This window comes from Leguminivora glycinivorella, chromosome 11 (genome assembly GCF_023078275.1).
Source record: "Leguminivora glycinivorella isolate SPB_JAAS2020 chromosome 11, LegGlyc_1.1, whole genome shotgun sequence".
In the NCBI taxonomy this organism is placed as follows: Eukaryota; Metazoa; Arthropoda; class Insecta; order Lepidoptera; family Tortricidae; genus Leguminivora; species Leguminivora glycinivorella.
In genome coordinates, this window is record NC_062981.1 from 23,181,708 (window position 1) to 23,209,604 (window position 27,897).

The 27,897-nt window shown below is 36.9% G+C and overlaps 1 protein-coding gene across 1 annotated transcript in view; it reads left to right on the forward strand.

The window, feature by feature from the left end:
* The window catches only part of LOC125230869, a 739,902-nt gene that overhangs the window by 267,354 nt on the left and 444,651 nt on the right, over window positions 1–27,897 (forward strand). Inside the window, exon 2 of the mRNA XM_048136122.1 lies at window positions 15,076–15,121. Within this exon, the coding sequence (XP_047992079.1) occupies window positions 15,076–15,121 (46 nt within the window). The remainder of the gene's footprint in view (window positions 1–15,075; window positions 15,122–27,897) is intronic.

Consider the following 27,897-nt stretch of genomic DNA (forward strand, 5'->3'; position numbering starts at 1 on the left):
TATTTTTCTCAAAAACTACTGAACCTATCAAGTTCAAAACAATTTTCCTAGAAAGTCTTTACAAAGTTCTACTTTGGTGATTTTTTTCGTATTTTTTAAACATATGGTTCAAAAGTTAGAGGGGGGGGACGCATTTTTTTTTCTTTTAAGAGCGATTATTTCCGAAACTATTAATATTATCAAAAAATTATTTTAGTAAACCCTTATTCATTTTCAAATACCTATCCAACAATATATCACACGTTGGGGTTGGAATGAAAAAAAATATCAGCCCCCACTTTGCATGTAGGGGGGGTACCCTAATAAAACATTTTTTCCCATTTTTTATTTTTGCACTTTGTTGGCGTGATTGATATACATATTGGTACCAAATTTCAGCTTTCTAGTGCTTACGGTTACTGAGATTATCCGCGGACGGACGGACGGACGGACGGACGGACGGACGGACAGACAGACATGGCGAAACTATAAGGGTTCCTAGTTGACTACAGAACCCTAAAAAAGAGTCCAAAGATTACGACAGCGAGCGAAGCGAAGTAGCGTGTTACTTCAACAATCTGCAAAATTAAAGCGAAGTTACACAAAAAGAAAAAAACTTGGACTAGGTACATAAAACAGTTTTATAGCGTTCTTAGAGTGTTCTTACTGATGTTCTAGTAACTAAGTAGCCACAAATGCCGTCTATAAATCCTCAGTCGCCATTTTACATTCTGTTTTCTTTCCCTCGTAATTTTTACGTTCGTTTAACGTTATTTTGCCGTTAATTGGTCTTTTACGTGTTATAATTGAATGTTTAATAAGCTTAATTGTTTTATCGCTGCTATAAATTAATTATATCATAAATGTTTGTCATTTTAACAATCCCCTTTTTAGGGTTCCGTAGTCAACTAGGAACCCTTATAGTTTCGCCATGTCTGTCTGTCCGTCCGTCCGTCCGTCCGTCCGTCCGTCCGTCCGTCCGTCCGTCCGTCCGTCCGTCCGTCCGTCCGTCCGTCCGTCCGTCCGTCCGTCCGTCCGCGGATAATCTCAGTAACCGTTAGCACTAGAAAGCTGAAATTTGGTACCAATGTGTATATCAATCACGCCAACAAAGTGCAAAAATAAAAAATGGAAAAAAATGTTTTACTAGGGTACCCCCCCTACATGTAAAGTGGGGGCTGATTTTTTTTTTCATTCCAACCCCAACGTGTGATATATTGTTGGATAGGTATTTAAAAATGAATAAGGGTTTACTACGATCGTTTTTTGATAATATTAATGTTTTCGGAAATAATCGCTCCTAAAGGGAAAAAAAGTGCGTCCCCCCCCCTCTAACTTTTGAACCATATGTTTAAAAAATATGATAAAAATCACAAAAGTAGAACTTTATAAAGACTTTCTAGGAAAATTGTTTTGAACTTGATAGGTTCAGTAGTTTTTGAGAAAAATACGAAAAACTACGGAACCCTACACTGAGCGTGGCCCGACACGCTCTTGGCCGGTTTTTTTAAACATGTCTATAGAATTTTCCCGTAAAAAAAAGTGTAATTTACGAAATCGTTTCCTGCGATTTTGGAGCAGCAGGTGTCATTGATATAATACATAAATAAAAATAATGATTAAATAATGTGGCGGCCGGGTGATTTAACCCTTAAATGCATGGTGATGTATATATTGTCACTACTTTAAAAAAAATCTCGTATCTCACGCTGTTCCTCAAAGTTAAAACGCAGTAAATCTATATGAATTCCATACATACTTACTACAATCTTCTTTTCATTGACAGACGAAGATACAAGTTTTTTTACAAGTAGTGACGATATGCATCATATATTTGATGGCCTGTGGCTCAATATGTAGCTATCCAAAATCACATTTATAGTTTAATTATTATTCAGTATTTATTATTATCTAATAAATAATTAAACAAATTAAACAATTTTATGATTTACTATTTATTATTTAAGGATAAAGTTGAAATGGCGGAAAAGTGTGAAAAAACTGGATGATGGCGATTTTTAGTATGTGATTTAGGCAGATTTAGATATTCGGAGTTAGTAATTAGTTTATGTTTAAACATTTTATCATGGAGGTTTCACAAATAGTGTACCTTTCTAGTAGTAGTAAAACTGTACAAATAAAACTTACTAATAATTATATATTTATATAAATAAGTTTTGGCCTATTTAACTTCTAACATTGATTTAGTATTAAAATCGATATTAAATATTTTTTTTTAATTTTCCTAGAGTCAGAAAACCGTTGTCTATCACATATATTAATATCTCGTTAAAAGAAAAAATCATGCATTTAAGGGTTAATAGCAATGATGGTAGCCGCGTGAACTGAAACCCGGTTCGATTCCCGACTCGGCCACCAGTGAACTTTGTCGCTTTTTCTTTTGCAAGATATCCATTCCAGTTTATAATAATAATTATGATAAAAAAACTAACGTTGAAAAATAAATATTATACCTACTTGTTTTGAAAACAGAGACAGTATCGCTTTTCGTTCAACTATTTTAGGAACTCAAATTTCACGTTAATATATTTTATCCCAAAATTTGTCCAAATCAAACACAGTACTTTTAAATTTAATTCCACCCGGAACAGTAACATTGCCTACATTGAATACCCTCGTACAAATGTCAAATATAACGTAGCGAACTTTTTGTTCCATCGTTAACGCACTTAACCTTTTCAACTCCGCGCTGACATGTCAACTGCATCCGTACGTCACGAAGTTCCCTGTCTGTTAAACGGCCACATCTCGAAAAAATGTTTTTTTCGAGAAATCGTGTGTCAAAGTTTTGACACATGTTTGTGCGTCAGTAAAATAGCTCTTATTTGGTTGATCATGTTATATTGCAGCTTGTTTTGTTCCTCAAAATAGGGGAGACCGGGGCTAGTTGACTATAGGGGTAGTTGACTAACTATTAAAAAATGGAGCCAAAAATCAAACTTGGGCCAACCACTGATACGGTATGAGGTACGAGAGGCTCACCGGTGACTGAGCGGGGGGAGGTGACGGACTTTTGTACCTCACTGTTTGGCTCAAGTTTGATTTTTAGCTCAATTTTTTAATAGTTAGTCAACCTACCGCTTTAGCCCCGGTCTCCCCTATTACTGCTTCAATCTAGTGTTACATGATGACAGTTCATTATTAAAAGAAATGTTTCTATAAGATAATTGTAATATGGGTCACATTTTCTTTTATAATTAACTAGTCACGTGCACGTTGCCAACCCATTAAAAACTTGAAAAAGAAAAAAGTCATTTTTGTGAAGATGTGGCGATATGCATCTTTCAAACTTTTTTTCCGAATTAAGGCCGTAATTTGAACCCGAATCTGTCAAAAAATCTTAAAAAACAAAAATTTTGAGATGTGATCGTTTAGCAGGAGTACGTAGTCAACTCTTCACGTTAAAATAAACCTTTTCCCTTTGACACAAAGTTCTAGTGAACACTGTGTATAATATTAGAATGACAAGCAAAAAGAGGGTTTATTTTGTAGTGTATAAGGTTGTCGTGTCGAGAGTTGCGGCGTCACGATGGTGTGTGGAGTGCTGTCGAGAGTTGAAGCTGAAATAATGACAAGTCTTGGTTGATAATAATGAGAGTTGTACTTATATAATAGTAAAGTCAGGGAGATGCAATTAAATATATGTTATACTAGCTTTTGCCTGCGGCTTCGCTCGCGTTAAATGCGAAAATTGCATAATGCACCACCTAAAATTCCACTCCCCATTTTAGAGAAGTAGGGTTTTTTTTTAATAAATGGGCTTACTCTTGGCCACAGACTAGCCAAAGGCAAAGACGTGGCCTACGATGGAGTGTGCTCGCCCAGAAAGTGCCTGTTCACGCTTGATTTGAAGGTTGCCGAAAAAAAGAAAAAAGGTTTAGAAAGAGACATGGCCTATGATCCTCTACATCTCTTCAACTTTCTCCACTTAAAAAACTCGTGTAAGTTCGTTTACGCATCATAATTATTTATAATTTATATTTTACATACATACATACAATTACGCCTGTATCCCATAAAGGGGTAGGCAGAGCACATGAAACTATTAATGCTTCAGTGCCTCTCTTTTCATATTAATAAAATATCTTTAAACCAGCAATCTGGAGTTGAAGAATTTTCTAAAGTTTTCGGGGGTGAAAAATCGATCTAGTCACATAGTTTTAGCACCCGGCAAACGCGAATTCTCAAGTTTTTGAACTCCAAGCGAAGCTTGTTTGCCCAGGTGCTTTCAGAGTATACTACCAAACCGAAAACACTAAAATAATCCAGTCATCATCATCATATTAGCCCTTTATCGCCCACTGCTGAGCATAGGCCTCTCTTCTAGTACGCCACTTGTCCCGGTCCTGAGCTAGTCTCTTCCAGTTGTGACCCACAATTTTCCGGATGTCGTCCACCCAACGAGCTAACGGATGCCAAAGCGTTTCTTACATCTGTGAGCGGCCACCATTCTGTTAACATTTTAGTCCATCTGCCATCACTCTGCCTAGCAACATGTCCCGCCCAACTCCGTTTTAGTTTGCATTTTAGTAAAATAATCGTCATCATCCTCCTTGCGTTGCCCTGGGGTCCGCTTTGACAACTAATCCCAAGATTTGGCGTAGGCACTAGTTTTTACGGAAGCGATTGCCATCTGACCTTCCAACCCGAAGGGTAAACTAGACTTTATAGGAATTAGTCCGGTTTCCTCACGATGTTTTCCTTCACCGAAAAGCGACTGGCAAATATCAAATGACATTTTGCACATAAATTTCGAAAAACTCATTGGTGCGAGCCGGGGTTCGAACCCGTGATGGAACCACGGAACGAAAGTCGCACGTATTTACCGCTAGGCTACCAGCGCTTCAAGCGCTTTAGTAAAATAATCCAGTGCAATACACAAACGGCCAAAACCCGTCATCTTCGATGCGGGCCCGTTGTCCCGCTATCTGCGATGCCAGCATTCTATTGTCACTTTTGACAGTCGCCTTTTTTTGACAGCCGCTGAATAATGACGCGGACATTGTTGGAAACTTTGAGGGATCCTTTGTTCGGCTGTTTTGAGCATTTTTGTAATGGTTTTTAAGTGTTTTGATACTGTTTTGTGAAAAGTTTTGCAGTTTAAGATTAATGTTTTGGTTTGGACTTCTTTGTCTTATTTTATGATTCAAGTTTTTTTGTTTATTTCTATTCAGTTTTGTTGCAACAAATTATTGATATGTTTTATTTCGAAGAGAAAAACTTATCTGAAAAAAAAAACAAATCACACAGTTTGGAAGGATTCCTAAAGTTACAAAATATTTCCGTAAAAAATTTTTGCAAAGTTCTCACATTTTTGTACGGTTATCGAAAGCCTCCATTTCCGTCAATGTAAGTTTCTACTTTTTCAGGAAACAACTGAAAACACATTTTTGAATAGGAATCAAATACTTATGTATATTGAAGGACATTATTTTTTTGTTTATATATAATAATACACGGTGAAATAAAAAGAACCGTTTCAAACTTTTGCATGGTGACTTTTGGGGTCATAATGAACAATTTTTACATGGGACCAATGCTGAAATAGCAAAAAAAAAATTGGCTGCTTCATACATTTCGATTCGACTGTCATAATGCCACTCATAGGGAACAACTAAATTATTTTTCGCGATTGCAGCATTGGTCCCATAGTACAAGTTGTTCATTATGACCTCAAAAGTTTGACGACCGGTCTGGCTCAGTCGGTAGTGACCCTGCCTGCTAAGCCGCGGTCCTGGGTTCGAATCCCGGTAAGGGCATTTATTTGTGTGATGAGCACTGATATTTGTTCCTGAGTCATGGATGTTTTCTATGTATATAAGTATGTATTTATGTCGCTTAGCACCCATAGTACAAGCTTTGCTTAGTTTGGGGCTAAGTTGTTGATCTGTGTAAGGTGTCCCCAATATTTATTTATTATTTATTAAGTCACTGTGCATCAAATCTTCTTGAAATATTTATAAAAGTGTTATAAAAAGCACTTTTCCTTAACTCGGTATACATTTATTTTACCCTCGATGTGGAAATTCAATATCCGCTCGCGTCTCTATATTTATGCGACCATAAATTGTATGGTATTAATACTCCACGTATTTTCTGTTAACCTTTACTTACATTGCTAATATGTTTATATTGAAAAGTTGATGATTTTTCATACACTTACCTCCTGGGGTTAAATGTCCTAATACTAGGACAAAATACCTGCGATGAAATTTGAATCCACGTTAAATAGAATTGAGTTGCATTTGTTTTGATTCGTTCGATTTTGAAACAAAAAAAATTCGGCCCTACTTTCTAGTACCAACATTGATAAAATGTATGGTGGTTCGCTAGAGATTAAAGGATTTAGAAAAAATAAATACGTGTTTAAAAATAAAGAAAAAATATATTATTTCATCTTAAGAATCGTCGACGCATTTGTTAGTTAAAAAGTTACAATTTACAAGCGGTAGTCAATGTCTAATACGACAAGTTGGAAAGAGACTTGGCGAGAGCGAAAGGCTCAACAAGATATTTGCCCATGACACCAGGCTCCTGTGAGCAAATCAGCATTGTTCATGAGATGCCACAGGCAGGTAGCGGCAGGGGTTTACAATGCCTTGCCGATAGAAATAAAGTCTCTTTCATCCACTAAATTCCTCAATCGTCTAAAAAAATATCTTATCGAACTGTGTCCACATAGTCTTAAAGAGTACTGTAACTTTCAGCTTGTAAAATTAAATAAAATGTATTGCATGTTAGTTTTACTTTTTTAAACATTGTTTAAATAATGCTACACCAATCTGGTAAAATTGTATTGAAACTTATTAAACATGTACATGTACCATCTTATGTAAACATACAATTTATGGCAAATAAATGAAATGAAATGAAATGACTTCCGCTTGTAATTTGTAACTTTCAGTTTTGAGAAGGGGCCCATTTCTCAAAGCTGAAAGTTACAAGTGGAAGTCTATTTCCAACTTATCATATTAGGCATTGACTACCGCTTGTAAATTGTAACTTCGAAAAATAAGTCCCTGAGCATTCAAATCATAATTAGTTCTAGATAACACCCTAAAAAAGTGTTAATGTTCATTTTTAACCTCATAAGTTACTCATAAGTCATATAATACCGACGACCGGTCTGGCGCAGTCGGTAGTGACCCTGCCTGCTGCGCCGCGGTCCCGGGTTCGAATCCCGGTAAGGGCATTTATTTGTGTGATGAGCACAGATATTTGTCCCTGAGTCATGGATGTTTTCTATGTATATAAGTATTTATATATTATATATATCGTTGTCTGAGTACCCACAATACAAGCCTTCTTGAGCTTACCGTGGGCCTCAGTCAATCTGTGTAAGAATGTCCTATAATATTTATTATTTATTTTATTTATTATTTATTTATTTATAATATATATAAACTTTTAACTTCTATCTTTTGACACACACACACTCAAAAGCCACCACTACCTTTCATCATCATCATATCAGCCCCTCCATCGCCCAATACTGAGCATAGGCCTCTCTTCTAGTACGCCACTTGTCCCGGCCCATCTCTAGTCTCATCTATCTAACGACTACCCTTACACATACGTTTACACACACAGATCCCCCTGCAAAATCACAATTCACAAAAGATTTGACTACCCTCCATTTTTAAACCTTCATCTTAACCACAATATAAAGACCTAATGAACTGTGTACAATATATTGTACTACCATGACGCGATGAACAAAACAAAACGGAACAAACTGAACTAGCCCCTACAGTTTATAAGATAGAGTTTATAGTGCACTGGGTGGTTGTTACCCCTTCTAGTGAAGTGTGAAGTAAGGTATCAATTTATTATGTTGTCGTGTTTATTTATAGTTTGTGAGGAAATAGTCAATCAATAGTATTCGCACTGGGGGATAAAAGTGCATTGAGAAAATTTTGCGGTTTTTGAACAGTCTAGATTTAGAACAAAGGTTAGTGAGTGTAAGCGTGACTTGCACCACCGAAAATGGAGGGGTAACCCGAGATTAACCCACCATTTTATATGGAATTTGACAGATGACAGCCCACTAACATCGAGTTAAAGTGATTGGTGCAAGTGGGTCTTAGAGTTTTAAATCATTGAAAAAAAAAAAATTTTTTTTTAAAGTTAGGGGGTATAAAAACGAACCTTTTTAACACAGTCTGAATGATTTATGTTTTTTTTTTGTTTCATTAATAATGAGTATTATGTACTCGCAGTTGCAAAATCTACTATGTGGTTATTATCTATATTACTAGGCGATACAACGGGTGCAAAACGCCTGTACACGGTTCTGCTACAACATTCCAAAACGAGCACACATTACGCCTTATCTCAATAACAGGGGTATCCTAAACATGAATAGGAGAAGAAACCTACATCTGGCTTTTACTTTACGCAAAATAATCGAGACTCATAAACCGCTTTACTTGTATGAAAAATTAAAATGGACGCAGGACGCACATAAAAACCTTTTGAGAACTCATCGACAGAACTCATTGCTGGTCCCAAAACACAGAACCAAATTCTACAGGGGGGTTTCAAATACGCAGCCACAAAGATATGGAACAATTTACCTCCACCATTGAGATGTCCCATGTCTTTGTTTAAATACAAAAAAATTATAACAATATAACAAAAAAAATATAACAAAATTATACCTGCTCGATTTACAAAAAGGAAACCAACCCCAGTAGATATAATTGAATAATTTATAATGAAACATTTATATTTTTATTTATTTTATATATATTTTTAATTTTTTTAATTTTATTTTTAACACACACACACACACACACACACACACACACACACACACACACACACACACACACACACACACACACACACACACACACACACACACACACACACACACACACACACACACACACACAATTACTCAGTTGCCCACACACATACAGTCGCCGTAGCCTTTAGTGCAATGTATGGCAGTTGCTGGAATCGTGGACGACCTAGCTAGGGGCTAGTCTGAAAATCAGCGCTAGATAGCTTTAACTGTCTAACTAGCACATGCTGAGACTCGTACCCATTGCCTAGTTTCTAAGTGTATGTACTTTCGTTTATTATTATTAATTTTTTTCTGTCATGTAAATGTAAATGTAGTATTAAGTCATTAAGTTGTACAATATTCTTAGTTGTGGCAATAAATATTCTTTTATTTTTATTTTTTATTTTTATTTTTTATCTTACCTATTGTTTCTACAACAATTGTTTTTACCGTAAGGAACAACATACATTGAGAAAGCTCTCGAGAAACTAACTCATAATATCGCAATAAGTACCTATAGGTACATAACATACATACAGGATGACATCAGTATCGAAGCAATAAATACTAGGTACTAGAAGACAGTAGTAGTTGCTTGAATACTATTTCAAGCTTTGCTATCAGGCTATAAGTAAAATTTAATTTACTGTAACATTTGACGATCGGTCTGGCCTAGCGCGTAGTGACCCTGCTTGCTAAGCGTCAGGCTTTGCCATACAGTAGGCCCGACGCTACGCTCGCGAGACGCTAGATGTGAGGGGTAACTAGGTTGATCTGTGTAATGTGTACCCAATATTTATTTATTTATTTGCAAACTAAACTTATGTAACTTGATAATCTTCTCACGACACGAGGCCATGCGCTTGGCGAGTAACAGATGCCTATGGAGGCACCTAGGGCCCATTTCTCAAAACTGAAAGATACTAGTTACAAGCGGAAGTATCTTTCCAACTTGTCATATTGTCTAATATGATTGACTACCACTTGTAAATTGTAACTTGTAACTTTGAGAAATGGGCTCCTGTACGGGAAGCATGGTCGCGCGATAGACGATAAAATATCAGGCCGTCCCTATCGCACTTAGAAATAGTGCGATAGGGTCGGCCTGCTATTTTATCACTTATCGCGCGACCATAATTGCCTGCCTGGTCTTCAACAGAATGATATGATGTCTCGATCCTCAGCGTTGAGGGAACGACTAAAGAAGAAGAATATTCCCAACGTCAATTAAATGACGGTTTTGTCATGACATGGTAAAGTTACTAGCGTATCTTTATGTTACCACAGTGTTACATTTTGAGCTTGTAACTTTGTAGACTTAAAAGCACATAATACAAATAACTCTTTGATATCATCTTTTAGCCACAACGGAAACCAACAAACTTTAGTGTCGATAAAATTTAATGCTGGTGCTGGCCCGCAGTCTAAAAAGCATCGAGGCAGTTCTTTTGCGTATTATGGCATAATAGTCATCCGTGCAAGCTTGTGCGAATGTTCGTATGTACTTGATGCGCTGCAGAAACGAGACAGCCCCAACAACATCCTGATAAATATGTCACCCTGTATGACAACTACAAAGTAGTATATAACCATTGGCAATAACATCCAACCACTTGGCTCATGTTTGTCTTTAATTACCCGGCTACAGAAGGGAGGGTAATGTTTTGCGGTTGCGCCAACTGGGATTAAGTCTTGGCTGTGATTTTAATGGTACTTGGTGTTTTAAGAAGTTTTGAGGATAAGTTATGGTCCAGGTTTGAAACTATGGTACTTTGTGCAGTGAGAGTATTAGAGTTTGCAGACGGCTTGGTATATTTAAAAGTTAGTGGTGTAGCTAGAAACGGTTAAAAGCGGAGAAAAAGTGTAATTTTGTATGATTCTCATAATTTTGGGATCATTATTTCAGCCGTTAATCGCCCACTGAGAATAGGCCTCCCTTCGTGTACGCCACTTATCCCGGTCCTGGGCTAGTTTCATCACAAGGTGCGCCATAGTTTTTCGAATGTCGTCCACCCAACGAGCCAACGGATGCCAGGCGCTTCTTACATTGGAAAGCGGCCACCATTCTGTCAACATTTTGGTCTACCGCCACTCTGCCTGGCAACATGACCCGTCCAATTCCATTTTAATTTTGGGATAATTATTTTATTTGATTGCCTGATGTACCTACTCATAAAGATTTTTGGAACAATCATAATTTTAACAACATTGACGTGACAGAATCTTGCATGAAAAAGCAAATGCGCCGCAATCCTTAGTACTGATATAATTTAAAATTACACACAATTTTTTTCAATTATAAATGGACTTGCTCATGGCCACAGACTATCCAAAGGCAAAGACGTGGCCTACGATGGAGTGAGCTCTCCCAGATGATACCTGTTCACCCTTGATTTGAAGGTTCACACAAACATTCACAGTCTTTGACTTTTAGGATATTGAGTAGGGTAAACTCGCCTCATTCGGTGACACGCCTAATTCGATGAAACAACCAAAAATCGTCTTTCGGAATATTGCTTCAAAGCTTGTATCACCGAATTAGGCGTGTCACCGATTGAGGCGAGTTTACCCTATTACAAAGGTACCTACTTTGTATTCTAGAACGACAAAAAATCGTAGTAAAAGTTCTGTGACCATAATAAATTAGTGAATATTTTCAAAATAAAGGTAATTTCTCTTGTATTTTTTGCTCCTCTTTTCTTCAGACGTTCTTTGATCCCCGCTGTCCAGTGCAGAGGGGTTTTTAATCGGGACACTCGACCCACGCTCACGCTTCACTGAAAAGGGTCCTGATTGTTTTGTTGACAGGCTTATAACAATTTGGACTGATTTTTTTCAATAGTAAATGATGATATATTTACGAGAAGGTTTATTATGCACTAAATTTACAGACCTTGGTCTTCATATTTGAACTAATAAACTCTTGTGACGGTAGAACTTGGTAAGATTGGTTGACGGGTTACGTTACATATAAATTATTTAACGTAGAGAGAGAGACAGGGAGAGAGAGAGAGAGAGAGAGAGAGAGAGAGAGAGAGAGAGAGATGTATTTTGTATAAATGTCGTCAAATTTAATGTCAATTTTTTTTGTATTGGACACTCCTCATGCAATGCCCCTTTTTATTTGCCCTGCTAGTATATATGTCAGTGGCTCAAAGTAAATTAAATCATAAAATATTGGCAAAATCAATAATTTTGATTTTGCCAATATTGTATCGTTGAATTTACTTTGAGGAATAAACTTAATTAATACCAAAAGTTTAGTCGGTTTATCAAGTCAATGAAATGAAATCAAGCTTGCTTTAAAATACGAAATATTAAAACTAGTTACGGCTGAATTTATTTAAGTAGTTAGTTACGATTTGTCTGTGCCGACAGAGGCAGCAATAAAACCGCACAGTTTACCGCGCCCGAACACGCGCGCGCTATCGCTGCCATCTTTGCTATTCGCAAACCTTTGCACACTCTACTTTCAACTTAAACTTCAAACTTTCAAGAAAAGAGCGAACCCCCATCTTAAAGGCCGGCAACACAACTCCAACACTTCTGGTGTTTCGGGTGTCCATGGGAGTCAGTGATCGCTTACCATCAGGCGGCCTGTTTGCTTGTTTTCTTCCGACTTCATAAACAAAAACTAAGCAGCCACCCGAAGTGATACTCGTTCATGCTCAGTAGCATAACGGAGTTGTCTCTTTCTATCGCTTCTCTGCATCAGTGCGACAGAGCCCTTTGCGTTTGTCGCATCGGCAAAACTTGATGGCAGGCATGCATGGTCGCGCCATAAATGATAAAACATCGCGTTTACAAATAGTGCGATAGGGACGGTCAAATGTTTTATTATTCATCATGAGACCATACTTACCTTTTTAGGGTTCCGTAGTCAACTAGGAACCCTTATAGTTTCGCCATGTCTGTCTGTCTGTCCGTCCGTCCGTCCGTCCGTCCGTCCGTCCGTCCGTCCGTCCGTCCGTCCGCGGATAATCTCAGTAACCGTTAGCACTAGAAAGCTGAAATTTGGTACCAATATGTATATTAATCACGCCAACAAAGTACAAAAATAAAAAATTGAAAAAAATGTTTTATTAGGGTACCCCCCTTACATGTAAAGTGGGGGCTGAATTTTTTTTTTCATTCCAACCCCAACGTGTGATATATTGTTGGATAGGTAATTAAAAATGAATAAGGGTTTACTAAGAAAATTTTTTGATAATATTAATATTTTCGGAAATAATCGCTCCTAAAAGAAAAAAAAGTGCGTCCCCCCCCCTCTAACTTTTGAACCATATGTTTAAAAAATATGAAAAAAATCACAAAAGTAGAACTTTATAAATACTTTCTAGGAAAATTGTTTTGAACTTGATAGGTTCAGCAGTTTTTGAGAAAAATACGGAAAACTACGGAACCCTACACTGAGCATGGCCCGACACGCTCTTGGCCGGTTTTTTTTTTTTGTCGGAGTGGGGAATGCGTTACGCACCGTCCCTCCAGCCACGGGAAGGCCTTGAAGGGGGGGTGTGTGGGACTCCCTCCTTCGGCCCCCTCTCTTGTCGAGAGCCCCCTCTCTTGTCATAAGTAAGTAAGTAAGATCTTACTTACTTATTTATGACAAGAGAGGGGGTTCTCGACAAGAGCCCCCTCTCTTGTCATACTTACCTGCCTGAACTAAAATACTTTATACCATAAGAGTTTTGAATGATTCACGGTTATTTTCATTCGACTTATATTGACCGGGATATAGACCGTGATTACCTTTTTGATTTTTGTCGAGCTCCCGATATTTCGACGCAGTTGCATGCATCATGATCACGGAAAACTGACGAAGGCGGGTGGATGTTAAAGTTGTATAGACAGCGCGCGATCTACCCTCCTTCGCGCGCGTCGGCTGCGTTCACTTTCAGCGTTACCACTGGTCGCGTTCACACTCGATGGTCTGTCCAAACACACTACACTCACAGTGTCACTACGTTTGTTCAATTCTGACTTCACCGGTTTTTTACACAAACAAATCACTGGATTCCATACATCATAATCATGATGCATGCAACTGCGTCGAAATATCGGGAGCTCGACAAAAATTAAAAAGGTAATCACGGTCTATATCCCGGTCAATATAAGTCTAATACTTTATACCATTTTATTTCCTTATTTTGAACATTTGAATGTTGTAACAGGTTTAGTAAAATTTGTTTCAATATTGATTCTTTGTCCAGAGATAAACTTATACTGGTGTGCTTGTTAGGTGGTTTTGAGAATACGGAGTGTTATCTAATAACATCTTGTTTTTACACGTTTATACTCGGTTTTAGACACTGCACTTAGACACCTAGTCTATTTTAAGACATACCTATAATAGATACTTCAATAGGAACGTAACTTTTAGGTTTAATCATTGTAGATATATCGTTTCACGAAAGCTGACATAAATGGAATGAGCAAAATGTTGACTTGACTGTACAATGTCAACCGTATACAGTTGTAACTGTCAAGAGCTACTATTTTATTGATGATCAAACGAACTTCTGGAAGTGAAGTTCGATCGAAATTATACGAGTCACTTCGTTTGAAGATATTAGACATTGCATATTTTAATAATAAAAGTACCGTGAGACACTATTAAACATGTAAAATCGGGAAACCCACGTAAAATTTTCGAAGGTCGCTCGAAGGAGCTCGTGGAAGTGGCCAAAATCAAACTTCCCCAAATGTTTTTGAGTGTTTTTATTTTTTGTAAGAACAAATGACATGCTTCTTTATTTAAATATCATGATATCACGTCAATACACATTAAAAAATAAATAAATTGTAGGCATCATCAGTGTAGTTATGATAGTATTTAATAGGTGGCGCTAAAAACTTGAGGTACTATTCTTAGTATGAAGATTGTAAATCTTATATAATCATCCTTGCTAATATTTAATAGTTTTATTATCAATTAATTTCATGTGTATTCATGCCCTTCTAGCACAACTTGCATTGTCTGGTGTAAATTAATGTCGACATTATTCTTTATTGCAATAAAGAGATGGCAATGCAGACTAATATTTTACCAATACTTATTGGAATAAAAATAAATGTACAGTAAAGTTCTGTTATCGTTTAATTTCATTTTTAGTCAAATTGTTCCACAATTAGTGTTTAAATTAATCAAAATTATGTATGTATATTCAAAAGTATAGCAAATACTTTGGATTCGTAGCCTGACACATTAATTTTGTTGTAAACTCTATTTATTCATTGTAAAGTTTGGTTACTAACATTATTAATTTATTGTTTGTTTGTTGCAGTGGAAATCAAGATGGGGCGTTGTAACGAAACTATCACCAGCCGCAGGTAAGTTTCATAAATATATAAAATATAAGTACGTTATAAAACTTACCAGGTGTTCTACATAGCAACATAGTAAAATAAATTTAAAACCGATCGTCAATTTTAAGATAATTCCTGGATTTTTTTTAAAGTGAAAAAAATCTTCAAAGGCAATGGACAAAACCTTAAAAGACTGAAAGTTACCAAGTAAGTCAAAACTTTACTTCAAAACTACGAGAATATAAAAAAATACCGTTATTAAATGCCCTCATTTCTCTTGAAACACAACAAGCTAATAATAATGTTCATATAAAAAGCTGTCAAATGAAAAGCCAGTTAATTAATGGATCAACTTCCTAACTCTAAATTAATAAAACCTCAAACTCAGTGAACAGCACAAAAAAGGTAGAAATAAGCGAGTCATTCACGAGCCAATTATGGCGATAACATCGGGTATAAATAATGTCTCACGGCCTCAGTCGAATTTATTTTTATGTTGCCTAATTTTCGAGAAATCGTGAATGGAAATCTGTAAAGATTGTACTGTTGACTACAAAGAGACGTATCCACTTTTTCAACGTTTACAAATGCTATTACAATGCAATAAGGTGAAAAAATGGATATAATATATCTCTTTGTAGTCGCCTGTACAGTGGCTTTCTGTCCTATTCAAACAATGTTTATAAGACTTACATCCGATATAGATAATTATGATTCATATCCATCAGTGTTTATAGAATTTTTCGTCAAGGTCTCATACTTTGACACGAAAATATAAGAATAATTTCGGCGTGAAATGTTCTAAGCATTCTTCGAATGGGGCACATGTAAACCATTAACAAACTAAACTACACACTTTTTGTCAAAGTTTTAAACTAAACCAGGACTTAATCGCGTATAACTTACCTACGTTTATTATTTGGCTCATCTTTCAAAAGGTAATCTCACTTCGTGTGAAAACCATGTTAGATGAAATCAACACACACATTCTCCCATTTACAGGGTTGGGCGGATTAACTGTCCTATTGTAATACAAGTCGTTATCTATTTCAATATAACAGATTTCTATTCCCTGTGTATCACTTTAAATCCACAATTTAATGCCCTTCACGGATTCTAAAAGACACTTCTATTACAGTCTGTTTAATTATTTTTTTATAACAAAATTGAAAAGTATTTACAGTTGGAAGTTATGACAGCGAACATTGCGGATTGGGCGAGATATTCAACTAACTGAAAAAAGTTAATATCCAATATTGCTTTGATATTGCATACCAAAAATCGTTTATAGAAGTATTTTTCTTCTGAAATCAAGTAAAGATTTTGTAGGAATTACATGGTTTGTGTCAGTAAAGTAGCTACAAATAACCATGGGCGAATCATACAAAATTATGCTTAAAATTATAAAATATTCAATAACATAATATAATTGAAGAGGGGACAACATTTTGCATACTGCAAAATAACCATGAACTAAGGGACCTAAACATAAAGGATAATTTATGTATGTACGCTGTTTCTTTTAAAAATGTGAGAGCTAGATACAAAATGCTATTTACGCGGCACGATGGCCATTTTGCAAAGAAAATGCATTTCGATTTCAGGAGTTCAACAAATGTCAAACTGATGTTGAGTATGGTGTTATATTAAGGGATAGAAACGAAGATATTTTAGCCATAAATTTATTCAAAAGAGAAACTCAATCAGACCACATCTTCATGAGGAAAAGTGCCATTTTCGTCGAAATTTTTAGGCTGATATTTTATCTTGAAACGTACGCTACGCATCTTTAGGTAACTGATAACTATTAATATTTATATATAAAAATAAATGCAAAGTTTTATTGAGATGGCAAAAGGCTAAAATTGGCATTTATTTTGGCGTCGGGTAGTCAAGTATTGCATGACTTAGCAGATGAGGTCGTGCGTGCCGGGTCAAACTCCTTCTACAGCAAAATGCCTAAAATTATGCAAGTTAAAGAAAAGCAAATAAAATATATGACATAACACTTTAAAACTTAAGATGTTATGGATATAAATCATCAATCACTTTTCAAATTATCGTGTTTTTAAAATTTTATACCACTTTTTAACTAGGACAGTTATTCTTACCTATAGCTTTTAAATAACCACCATTTCATCGAAGAAATTCGTATTTCATTATAAATCACAAGATTAAATTAACGTAGAACAATATGAAACAGCAGTCAAACCTGTTCTGATTAAACAAAGCTTGACAAACATGACGGAACATGACTTAAACGAGCTTTTTGATTGCGTCCATATTTGCCCAATTTCCTGCGCAGTTCAGCATTTAGCATTAAGTGTCAGCTGTAGATTGAGGGTAGATATGCCCTGTTTTGTAGTATGGTGCAAGTTAGGAGTTGAAGCGGTATGTATTTTTATTATCTGTTTTTTGTTCCATATTTGTCCAATTTATATGCGGAGATCAACATTTAGCATTAAGTGTCAGCTGTAGATTGAAGTATGGTGCAAGTTAGGAGGTAAGGCGATTTGTATTTTTATTTTTTGATTTGTTCCATATTTGGCCAATTTTCGTACTCAGTTCAGCATTTAGCATTAAGTGTCAGCTCTGCAGATTGAGGGTGGATATTCTAGATATGCCCTGTTTTTGGGGCGTGGAGCGAGATATGAGGTCTAGTGGATTGATATTTTAATCCTTTTTTTGGCTAAATATTGATAAAAAAATGTCCGTGCGCAGTTCAGTATTTAAGAAAGTGTCAGTGGTAGATTGAGCGTGGAACTGCCTTGTTATGGAGTTTTGAGCATACTAAAAGCTGAAATAAGATATAATTGAATAAATCGTTCCAATCATTATTATCAATGAACACACGTTAAACTTTCGTGAGACATATTCAAATAATTAATGAATCTACAGTTGTACTCACGTTATTTTATCGCTATCGCGTTATTGGCCCGAAACATTTCGCAAGAATAACGATATAATAACGTGAGTACAACCGTAGATTCATTAATCAATGAACACTCTCATAATCAAAGGGTCAATGCAAAAGCTGTATTGGATACAACGTGGATATTTCGGCGGTTCTAATTTAAGTTTTATAAATTATAATCAGACATCGGATTCCATGGGGCGAAACTTCTTGACAGCTAGGGACTTCCTATATCGATAAACTCATTTATCGATACTAGTTCTAAATACTAGTGATAACACAAAGGTTTGCTTATAAAATATTTTTTTATTAAAAGAGTATGCGCATGTGACACTGTTTGAGTTGCAGGCGTCCATAGGTTACGGTAACCGCTTTCCACCGCACCGGACCGTATGCTTGGTTGCCATCGACGTAGTATAAAAAAAATATAATAGAATAAGATCTCAATTTTCTTCTTCTTTTTTGAAAACGTTTTTAACAGTTCACAATTTATTTCGACGCTATTTATTTTAGACGCTATGTATGAATTTCATACTGGTCTTCAGAACAATAGTTACAAAAAACACACACAATGTTGGGGGCGGTCACTAGTATATAGAACTAGTATCGATAAATGAGTTTATCGATATAGGAAGTCCCTAGAGCTGTCAAGAAGTTTCGCCCCACGGACTCCGATGTCTGATTATAATCTTAGAAACTTAATGTATTTTTACCCTACAAAATTTTCTTACTGTTTCGCCCTAACTGTAAGAAAACAAGTTGTGGCCTTTAAAATATTACTCTAGTACATAACTTTGCATTCAAAGTATCGTAGCGGAACCATTTCTGGGCCAATACACAGACAGGCAACAACCCTTACCCCAAGTTAGTTAGTTTGACAGATCATAATATCGTTTGTGTTTTGTCACTTGGACCACCTTTATGTGTATTTTCAATCCCAGTTTTTGAATAGCTTTGTTATCGTTTAGTAGTTCACGTGCGTTTGTGTTCGTCGCTTAACGTTTCCGGGTGATAACGGTCTTGATTAGTTAACGGTGGACATTTAACTAAGTAACCTCGAGTTTTAAATTACTGAGAAATGTACGGAGGAAACGGAAATGTAAAAACGCGTTTTATTCAGATTATCACATTTTTATATTTATATCTTTTTATGTTTTTGTTAGTTTTATATTTTTATGTATTTTCTTCCCGCGGGTGTCATAGAAGTCTACTGTGGGATATGGGTTAAATTTTAGCGTAGGCGAGAGGCTGGCAACCTGTCACTGCAATGTCACAGTTTCGTTTCCTTTCAACCCCTTGTTTCCAAGAGTGGCAATGAAACCTGAATATTTCCATGTGCTGTGCCTAACCCTTTATGGGATACTGGCGTGATTGTATGTATGTATGTATATTTTGTGTAGGCGGCCGATAGGAAAATCCGGCAGATTGTGTAATTCCTAGGCAAAGCGTGAAACGAGGATATCGATTTCTCGTCCTCTAATTCAAACAGGCCCTAGGTCGAATTAGGGGACGAGAGGAGATAGCTATCACCTATTTCTGGGCAGTGTACTTAGCCAAATGCATAAGCGCTCACGATAATATTGCTTTCGCAGCTATATATCTCTAGCTCTCTCTTACGTATTGACGGCGACAAAGCCAGACTGCGTTTCGTAGCGTCCACGATTGTCATTCGGTCAGGCCGGCAGTTTGCCCTTCGGGTATCTGAAACAACCTGACGAACCTAGCTTGCTTAGTGAGACTACCGTCAAAATATCAAGCAGGAATTTACAATCAGAGACAAACTAGCGGATGGATTGCCTGATAGTAAGATATCACCGCCGCTCATGGAAATACCAGGAGGGTTGTAGGTGCGTATCATATGAATGGGAGTTAAGTCCTTTGCGTACTGACTGTAATATGAAATAAATCATGTTATTGTTTGCTCTAAAGAGTGACAAGTAATTATCAAAACATAATAAAAAAAATAGTTTTGAGAATTTTGGCATGACCCAGTCGGGGTTTGAAACTGAATTTTCGACTATCTCCGCGATTCGTAAAATAATGTTACACGTCGATTTTTAGTTCTAGGTAATTATGATATGGATTGAATAGATGATAGGCTGATAGGTGTGTCAGTTTGAAAAGTGACGTTTTTGATTGTAGAAATGTCATTTTTGACACTGACAATGACATATCGGATCTAAATATAATATTTGGCGTAACTCAGTTTGAATTACGCCGTATTGTTCGAAATTGGTCTGTAATGAATAAGTATGCTTATTTGGAAATTTCTTTCCCTAATAAAATAGTTTCATTATTACAGCGACATTACAATAAGTATTAAATCATGTACAGCTTTTATAATAGGATTTCAGAACTATTCGCACGCGGCGGGGATCCCCCGTCGCTCGGACTTTTTAATTTGTTCCCGTTATTTATAGCCCGAGCTCCCCCTGAATTAAACATTACCTTGTTATGCTTGAGAAATGTGTCTGGGTGCAATTACATCTATACATATTGTAGCAATTAATGGATGATAGCTATAAATTAGACTGCGAAGTTTCGAAAACTTTAATGCGGGGTTTTAAATTTAAATTGCTGAAACATCGATTTTCTATAGACAAAGGAGGTAGCTGGAGTACTTATTGCACACATTTATATATTAAACCAGTTTCAATCAAACATTGTATCCGTTTAGGTAGATGAATCCTGTTACATATTATTATTATGTAACTTTCTTCAATTTTGCTTAAGGCAATCTAAAAGCGGAGTTTAGACCAGCAAGTTATTGCTGCAACTTTTGAGACGCAACTATCTAGGTAAGAGTGAGTGGCAAATATCTGCATCTCTTTCTTGCATATACTTCTGTCTTAAAACTCGCAGCAATAACTTGCACGTCTGAACTCAGAAAGTATATGACAACAAATACCCATTGACGAGGAAATCGCGACACGAAAATGGAGATGAATTAGACACACTCTTCGGAGAGGGGAAAGAATGAACACAAGCATTTCTCTCGGTTGGAAACCGCAAAATGCAAGCCGTGGCCCCGGGGCCCTGTCCACTCATGGAAGCGGTCCGTCAATTAAAATGAGCTACGAGTGGCTGGTTTGAGCTGGAGCGAGGCCACGGGGGTTGCTGAAGATAGGAAGGGGTAGCGCGAGCTTGTGAAGGTCCTAGGGGGTGCTTTCATCAATCATCATCAATGGCCTCTCACATCAATAATATGATGGGTTAAGCAGCGTCCATTAGATTGCGGCACTTCCCCAAATGGCTAGTGAGCCCAATGCGAGGCAGGAGAATGTGGCCGTGTCGAGTGACAAACCCCCATGCATATCCTATAAAATAAAATTAATTCGTCAATTATCATTGTTCAAGTTGTAAGCAAGTGATCGTTTATGAAAAGTATTTGAAAATGAATTTAATCATATAAAAATGCAATAATTGGATCGAACCACGAACGACGGGTTAAAACGAATTTTATGTAGAGCATTACTTCCAACGGACGCCTTTGACGTCGTAATAAATAAAATTCCCGGCTATAACCTTACTATCGTCCCCGGATTATACAGGGTTACGAGGAGGGCGACTGTCCACTGCTGAAGTTATATTATACTAAAGCTAAGCTATAGTTACAGAGCATTTACTTCCATCGGACGCCTTTGACGTCGTAATAAATAAAATTCCCGGCTATAACCTTACTATCGTCCCCGGATTATACAGGGTTACGAGCAGGGTGACTGTCCACTACTGAAGCTATACTATACTAAAGCTAAGCTATAGTTACAGAGCATTGAAAATGAAAATGAAAATGAAAATGAAATATTTATTTTTCAAGTAGGCATATTACAATGCGCATATGAACGTCAAATAAAGCTACGCCGGCTCTAACCCTACGCCTCAGCCTCGAGAAGATTTCAGTCCCCCCTCAGTTGGGAGGGGGGTATCCACTATGGGACCGGCAAGAAACTCGGCGGGCAACTTCTTTTCAAAACATTACATCTTATAATTAACATGCATTAAATAACAACATACAATTTAACATGCAAAAGTATTCATCAAAGAATATGAACAGACTAGGTACTCTACTCATTTACTTCCATCGGACGCCTTTGACGTCGTAATAAATAAAATTCTCTGGCTATAACAATATTTAGTCAGCTAGTGCTATATTTGATCTAATGTTAAAACTTTTTTTTTTTAATTTCATCTATTCTCAAAATAGTTCTTACACCCTATAAGAACGATAAAATGACCTGTTGTAATGGGAAAAACACAAAATGATATATTTAGTAATAATTTTAAATCGTAAACTGAAAAGAAGATTTTATACTAATAAACAATTAAAATATCTGGGTATTGATACCGCTATTCAGAATGTATGCATAAACAACTCAAACTATTTAAACTATCGCCTCGCATATCCTCGCTCACACTACGCCACAGCCCTTGCTATGAGTAATAGAGGAGACAGCCCCTCGGTCTTAAGGAATTCAAATTACAGATTTTATGAGCGCGAAATCTGTTTAATGTCAGTGTGCGCCGGGCCTTATTTTGTTGCCGATTGCATTTGGGAGCGAAACTTATATTTTATTTTCTTGAGTCTATGAGATTTGATGGTTTTTTTTTGTATTTTTGAGATACTTTTGTTGTTTTTTTATCTGTGCTGGTTTTTTTTTGTTTGCGTTTACAGGTTTTGCATTTGTAGACTTTGCATAATTTTATATACTTGTTATTTTGATTTGCATCAGCTTTGGTATATAAGAACTTATATACTTAGAAGTTGAGATTTTAAAAAAATCGCTAAGCTAAGTTTATTCCTTTTTCAGATACCTATTTTCAATGTGATACAAATATTATTAAAATCTTAAAGGCCGGCAACGCACTTCCAATACTTCTGGTGTGTCGGGTGTCTATGGGCGGTAGCGATCGCTTACCATCAGTCGACCTGTCTGCTAGTTTGCCTCCTATCCCATAAAAAAATGTGTTTAATTTTAACACATTTTTTTCCTGTTTAATTTCAAGTATAATTTATATTATCTCAACGTTAAAAAAATATTAAAATATACACAAAACAAGATCATTTAAAAAATTCAAATAATCAAAAAATCTTCCTCGTTACCTCAAAAACGGTTTTTTATTTAACGTTTTTTTAATTGAACGTAAAGGCAAGGTGGGAGATAATGAGGTTAAAGGCTCTTAGCGGGCAATTTGCTGGAAGGGTGGAGAATTCGAGAATAGCCTCTAATGACCCGTTCGGCCGTTCAAATTCAATTAAGAATAACTCGACGTTGAGAAATTGTGAGAATTGTTCTCAACTTCTAAGGTTTTGCAACGGAAAGGTGGTAAATGGAATCCTACTATAGTGATATTCAAAGGTAGATCATAAGAATACGAAGATGCTGAAACCATAAATAACTATTATCGAAAACGGATTATGTGTTGGGGCATTTTCAGAATTTGGGACCCCCCAATTAGCGTAAGTTGTTAACAAAAATTAACTCACTGTCAGTTTTGTGACGATAATTAAGCATGAAATTTCTATAAAAATATTGTTTTTGTGTTAATTAAGTACATAAAGTTTAAGTGATAAGATAATCTTCTTTCAGAATGTGAAAAAAGTAAAATTTTAGACAGATTTTATGCTTAATGGTCGTCACAAAACTGACAGCGAGTTAATTTTTGTTAACAACTTACGCTAATTGGGGGGGACCCAAATTCTGAAAATGCTCGTAGATTCAAAACAAACTATCGAATATCCATGAAACAATGAAGATTACCTATTTAAAATTAGTTGAGGAAAAATAGTTTTTTCATATTTTATAAAAGAGGATTTCAGCACTAGATTACAATGAATGTTTAATTTTTTTACCATTACACTGAAGAAACAAACTAGTGGTGTCCTTTATAGCAAAAAGTGTCTTTAAAAATCATAAACATAATTTAATTTTTATTAAGTATTATTTTTGTGAATATCTTAAAATCTACCATTCTATTTAAAAACGTTAAGCTTATTTCTTCTGAAAACTCCAAGAATCCGTATTTTGTGATGTTATGGCATCTGTAATGTAGCTTAAAGGCACGCCATTCATGCAACCGAGGCATGAACGGAGCTAAGGCTCCTGTTCACGTGAGACATCAAACGGTTTGGGCGAATGGAGCGGACGACGCGAGGAGTTGAAATGGTTTTGATGGTTAGGAAATGTTGGTTTCTTTTCTGAGGCTAAGATGGGAATGGTTACGATAATCATATTTTATACTTCTAATGCAACAAAATAATTTTAATGTAGGTATACCGACAGTTAGCTACTATTTTAATTATTTTCCTGGGGATCAAGTACCTTTATCTTTAGGTACTAGCACAAACCTTCAGATACGTATTAGAGGATTGCACCATCATGTTCCAATGGAAAAAGGCTTGATAGCAGCAGCTGCGGCGTTGTCGTCACTTTCCATCAGGTGCGATTAAGGTCTGGCCAGTTTACAATAACAAAAAAAATATATAATGTAATGACTGCATATTGATTAGGTACTAGGCTCAGTGTTATGTCAATATAAATTTCAATGTTCTGTTTGTTTTTCTCTGAGCGATTTATGCGTAAAAAATAAACGTATTTTTTAAAAGAACCTATAAATATTGTCTTCGGTTACCGCGATAGTTACTCATGAAAAAAAACTCTGGTAACGGATTATATCACGTATAATGAATTTACAATTCACCCCGAACACTTTACAGTATTCGTGGTCAAATAAATAATGATTGTAAATTCATTATACGCGATATAATTCGTTTCCATAGTTTTATTACATAATAAGAACCTATAAATGGATGGATTTTAGACTATAGTTATTGCAAGTTTTGCGATTTTTCGATGATTGTTTGTATTCGCTATGCGGTTCATAATATGAACATTACCCTGCAAGAGCTACATTTGAGTTCTCAAAACTGCTTAAATAAAATTTTACAACAAACAGCTAGATATTGGTTGCGGTAACATCGAAGGGAAGTACAAGTAGGAGGGCATTTTTACGCGACGAACTGATTTATCTACCGTGAAACGAGACGGCATCGACCTCTTATGTAGGGTGACCACCAAATAGCACTTTTATTGTATGGTTTTATTTTGACGACAGGTCTGGCTCAGTCGGTAGTGACCCTGCCTGCTAAGCTGCGGTCCTGGGTTCGAATCCCGGTAAGGGCATTTATTTGTGTGATGAGCACAGATATTTGTTCCTGAGTCATGGATGTTTTCTATGTATATAAGTATATATTTATCTATTTAAGTATGTATATCGTCGCTTAGCCCTCATAGTAGAAGCTTTGCTTAGTTTGGGCCTAAGTTGATCTGTGTAAGGTGTCCCCAATATTTATTTATTAGCTTGAAATGTGACGTATTGTTTTACGGGTTTATTAATAATAATGACGTCTGAACATTTGAAATGATAAAACGTCTGGGTTTTGATAATTTAGAACGTGGTTACATGTGTCTCTACTGTAATATTTTATTAAGACACTGACAATAAGTTTACTGGATAGCAACGGCCTCTCAGATATTAGGCGCAGTCAGTGAATTAATAAATTAACATGAAATTGACTCATATTGTTGTGTAGACACGTTTATTTATTATAATTTCCAATGCTGCTGTTAATTTCTTGAGATTAGTTAGACTAAACTAGGAAAATACCATTCCTTCAATATACACAATTAACGAAATGAGATATAAAGCATAAAGTGAAGTTAATAAGCTCCTTAAGGAACCATGTAACGAGTTACCATCGACCTTTGTTATCAACTGAGGTGAGCACCAGATATGAAAACTCTGTCTCTCTGTCTGTTCTTATCTTATCTTAAATCTGCGGGGCCCTTACGGATACACTTCGACCCATCGGGATCTTTTGTGCAATTACCCCCTACGATCCTAAGATCCTTCAGCTATTCAGGAGCTTCTCGACCATCTCCACGTATCGGATGATGAGGCTCATGGGTAGCTCTCTGAAGTCCTTCGGTGCCAGGTAGCCTGTTCCAAAGTTCTTCATTCTTTGTCTGGCGAGGGCGTGACATTCACACATTAAATGTTTGACGGTCTCTTCCTCTTCGCCACACATGCGACAATCAGTGTTGTCGGCGTGTCCCATCTTGGCCAAAATTCCTTTGACCCCGTAATGGCCTGTGAACACCCCCGTTATAATTTGGAGTTGTCTTTTGCCTAGCTTCCCTAGCTTTTTGCTCCATCCAGAGTCTACCCTCTGCATAAAGAGCTTTGAATGCTTCAGACCAACCAGGGCATCCCACTCTTTTTGGTGACTAGCCTTTGTTTGGTCTTTCATAGCCATTCTGATGGTTCCTTGTGAAAGGCCCACATAAGGTTTCGGACCTATGAAGTTGTCTTCAGATCCGGCCTTGGCAAGTTCATCAGCGTTTTCATTTCCAATGAAGCCTTCGTGCCCCGGTATCCATACCAGTTGCACCTTGTTTTGCCTTCCAAGCTTGTTAAGAGCTTGGATGCCGTTTAATACCAGTCTAGAGGTAACTCTGGGCGATGTGAAGGCTTTGAGTGCCGCTTGACTGTCGCTGAGTATATAGATAGTCTTACCTTGGATTTGTCTGTAATGTTACATTTTTATATTTTATTAAATAAATTGAAAATAAATTGAAAATTGTCTAACTATATTCTTATGTACACAGGCAATTATTGCATATGTCTCGGCTTGGAAGACCGTGGCATAATTGCCCATGCTGATACTACCACTGTAGTCATTTGCATAAATGCCTGCGCCCGTACCAGATGCCATCTTGGACCCGTCTGTATACCAGATGATGGTGTTGTCATCAGGGGTGGGTGTCTCCAGACCCTCCTTCCATTCGGCTCTAGTATGGACTTTGGTTTTGAAGTTTTTGTGGAAGATGAATTTCGGTTGCATTTTGTCGCAGCCCATACTCATCAGCCTTTCCATAGAATTGTTGTATTCCATGCTTGTGTGTTTAGTCTTCGGCATGCTATCGCTCCAGAGGCCTGTTAAAGCCAGCCGGTGTAGCGATTTCAGTGCCTCAGACTGTATCACTAGATGTAGCGGCGGGAGATCTAATAGTACCTCCAATGCTGCTGTTGGCGTCGTTCTGAACGCACCCGTTATAGCCATGCATGCAGTCCTTTGTACCTTCATGAGGACATCCTTGCATGTGCTCAGTAATGTCCTTGGCCACCAGGCCAGGCTTCCGTACAGGATTATAGGTCTCACCATCATGGTGTAGATCCACCTTAGCACCTTTGGGTTTAAACCCCATGTTTTGCCGTAAGCTGACCTGCACATTCCAAACACTCTAAGTGCCTTGGCTGTGGTCAGTTCGACGTGTCTTTTCCAGTTCAGTTCTTTGTCTAGTGTTACCCCTAGATATTTCACTTCATTGGAAAGTTCAAGTACCCTTCCATAGAGCCTTAGTCGCTCCATGCCAGTAAGGGCCCTTTTTCTGGTAAACGGTACTACCACTGTTTTGCCTGGATTGATGGAGAGTTGTTGGTGGTTACACCACCTCTCCACTTGCCTCAGTGCTGTATTCATGATTTCTGACACCGTATCTCTGTCTGTTACTTGATAGCATAAGAAACCAAACAGTTACTTACCAGAATCAAAAATTGCATACATTATCCTTCTCGTTCTGTCTATTTAGTAACATATTCTTAAATGTCAAAACTAGTAGGGTGTTATGAGCTAGGGTGACCACCAAATAGGAAAACTCTATTATAGCGGTTTTATGCGGTTCGCTGCACTTATGACGTCTGATAAGTTGGGATGTTGAAACTTCTGGGGTTCGACACTTGACCGTGGAGACTTGAGTTTGTAATGTTTTAGTATAAGGAGCATCTGGTGCTGTTTATGCTACTTCTGCCCTTTTAAGACTAAATT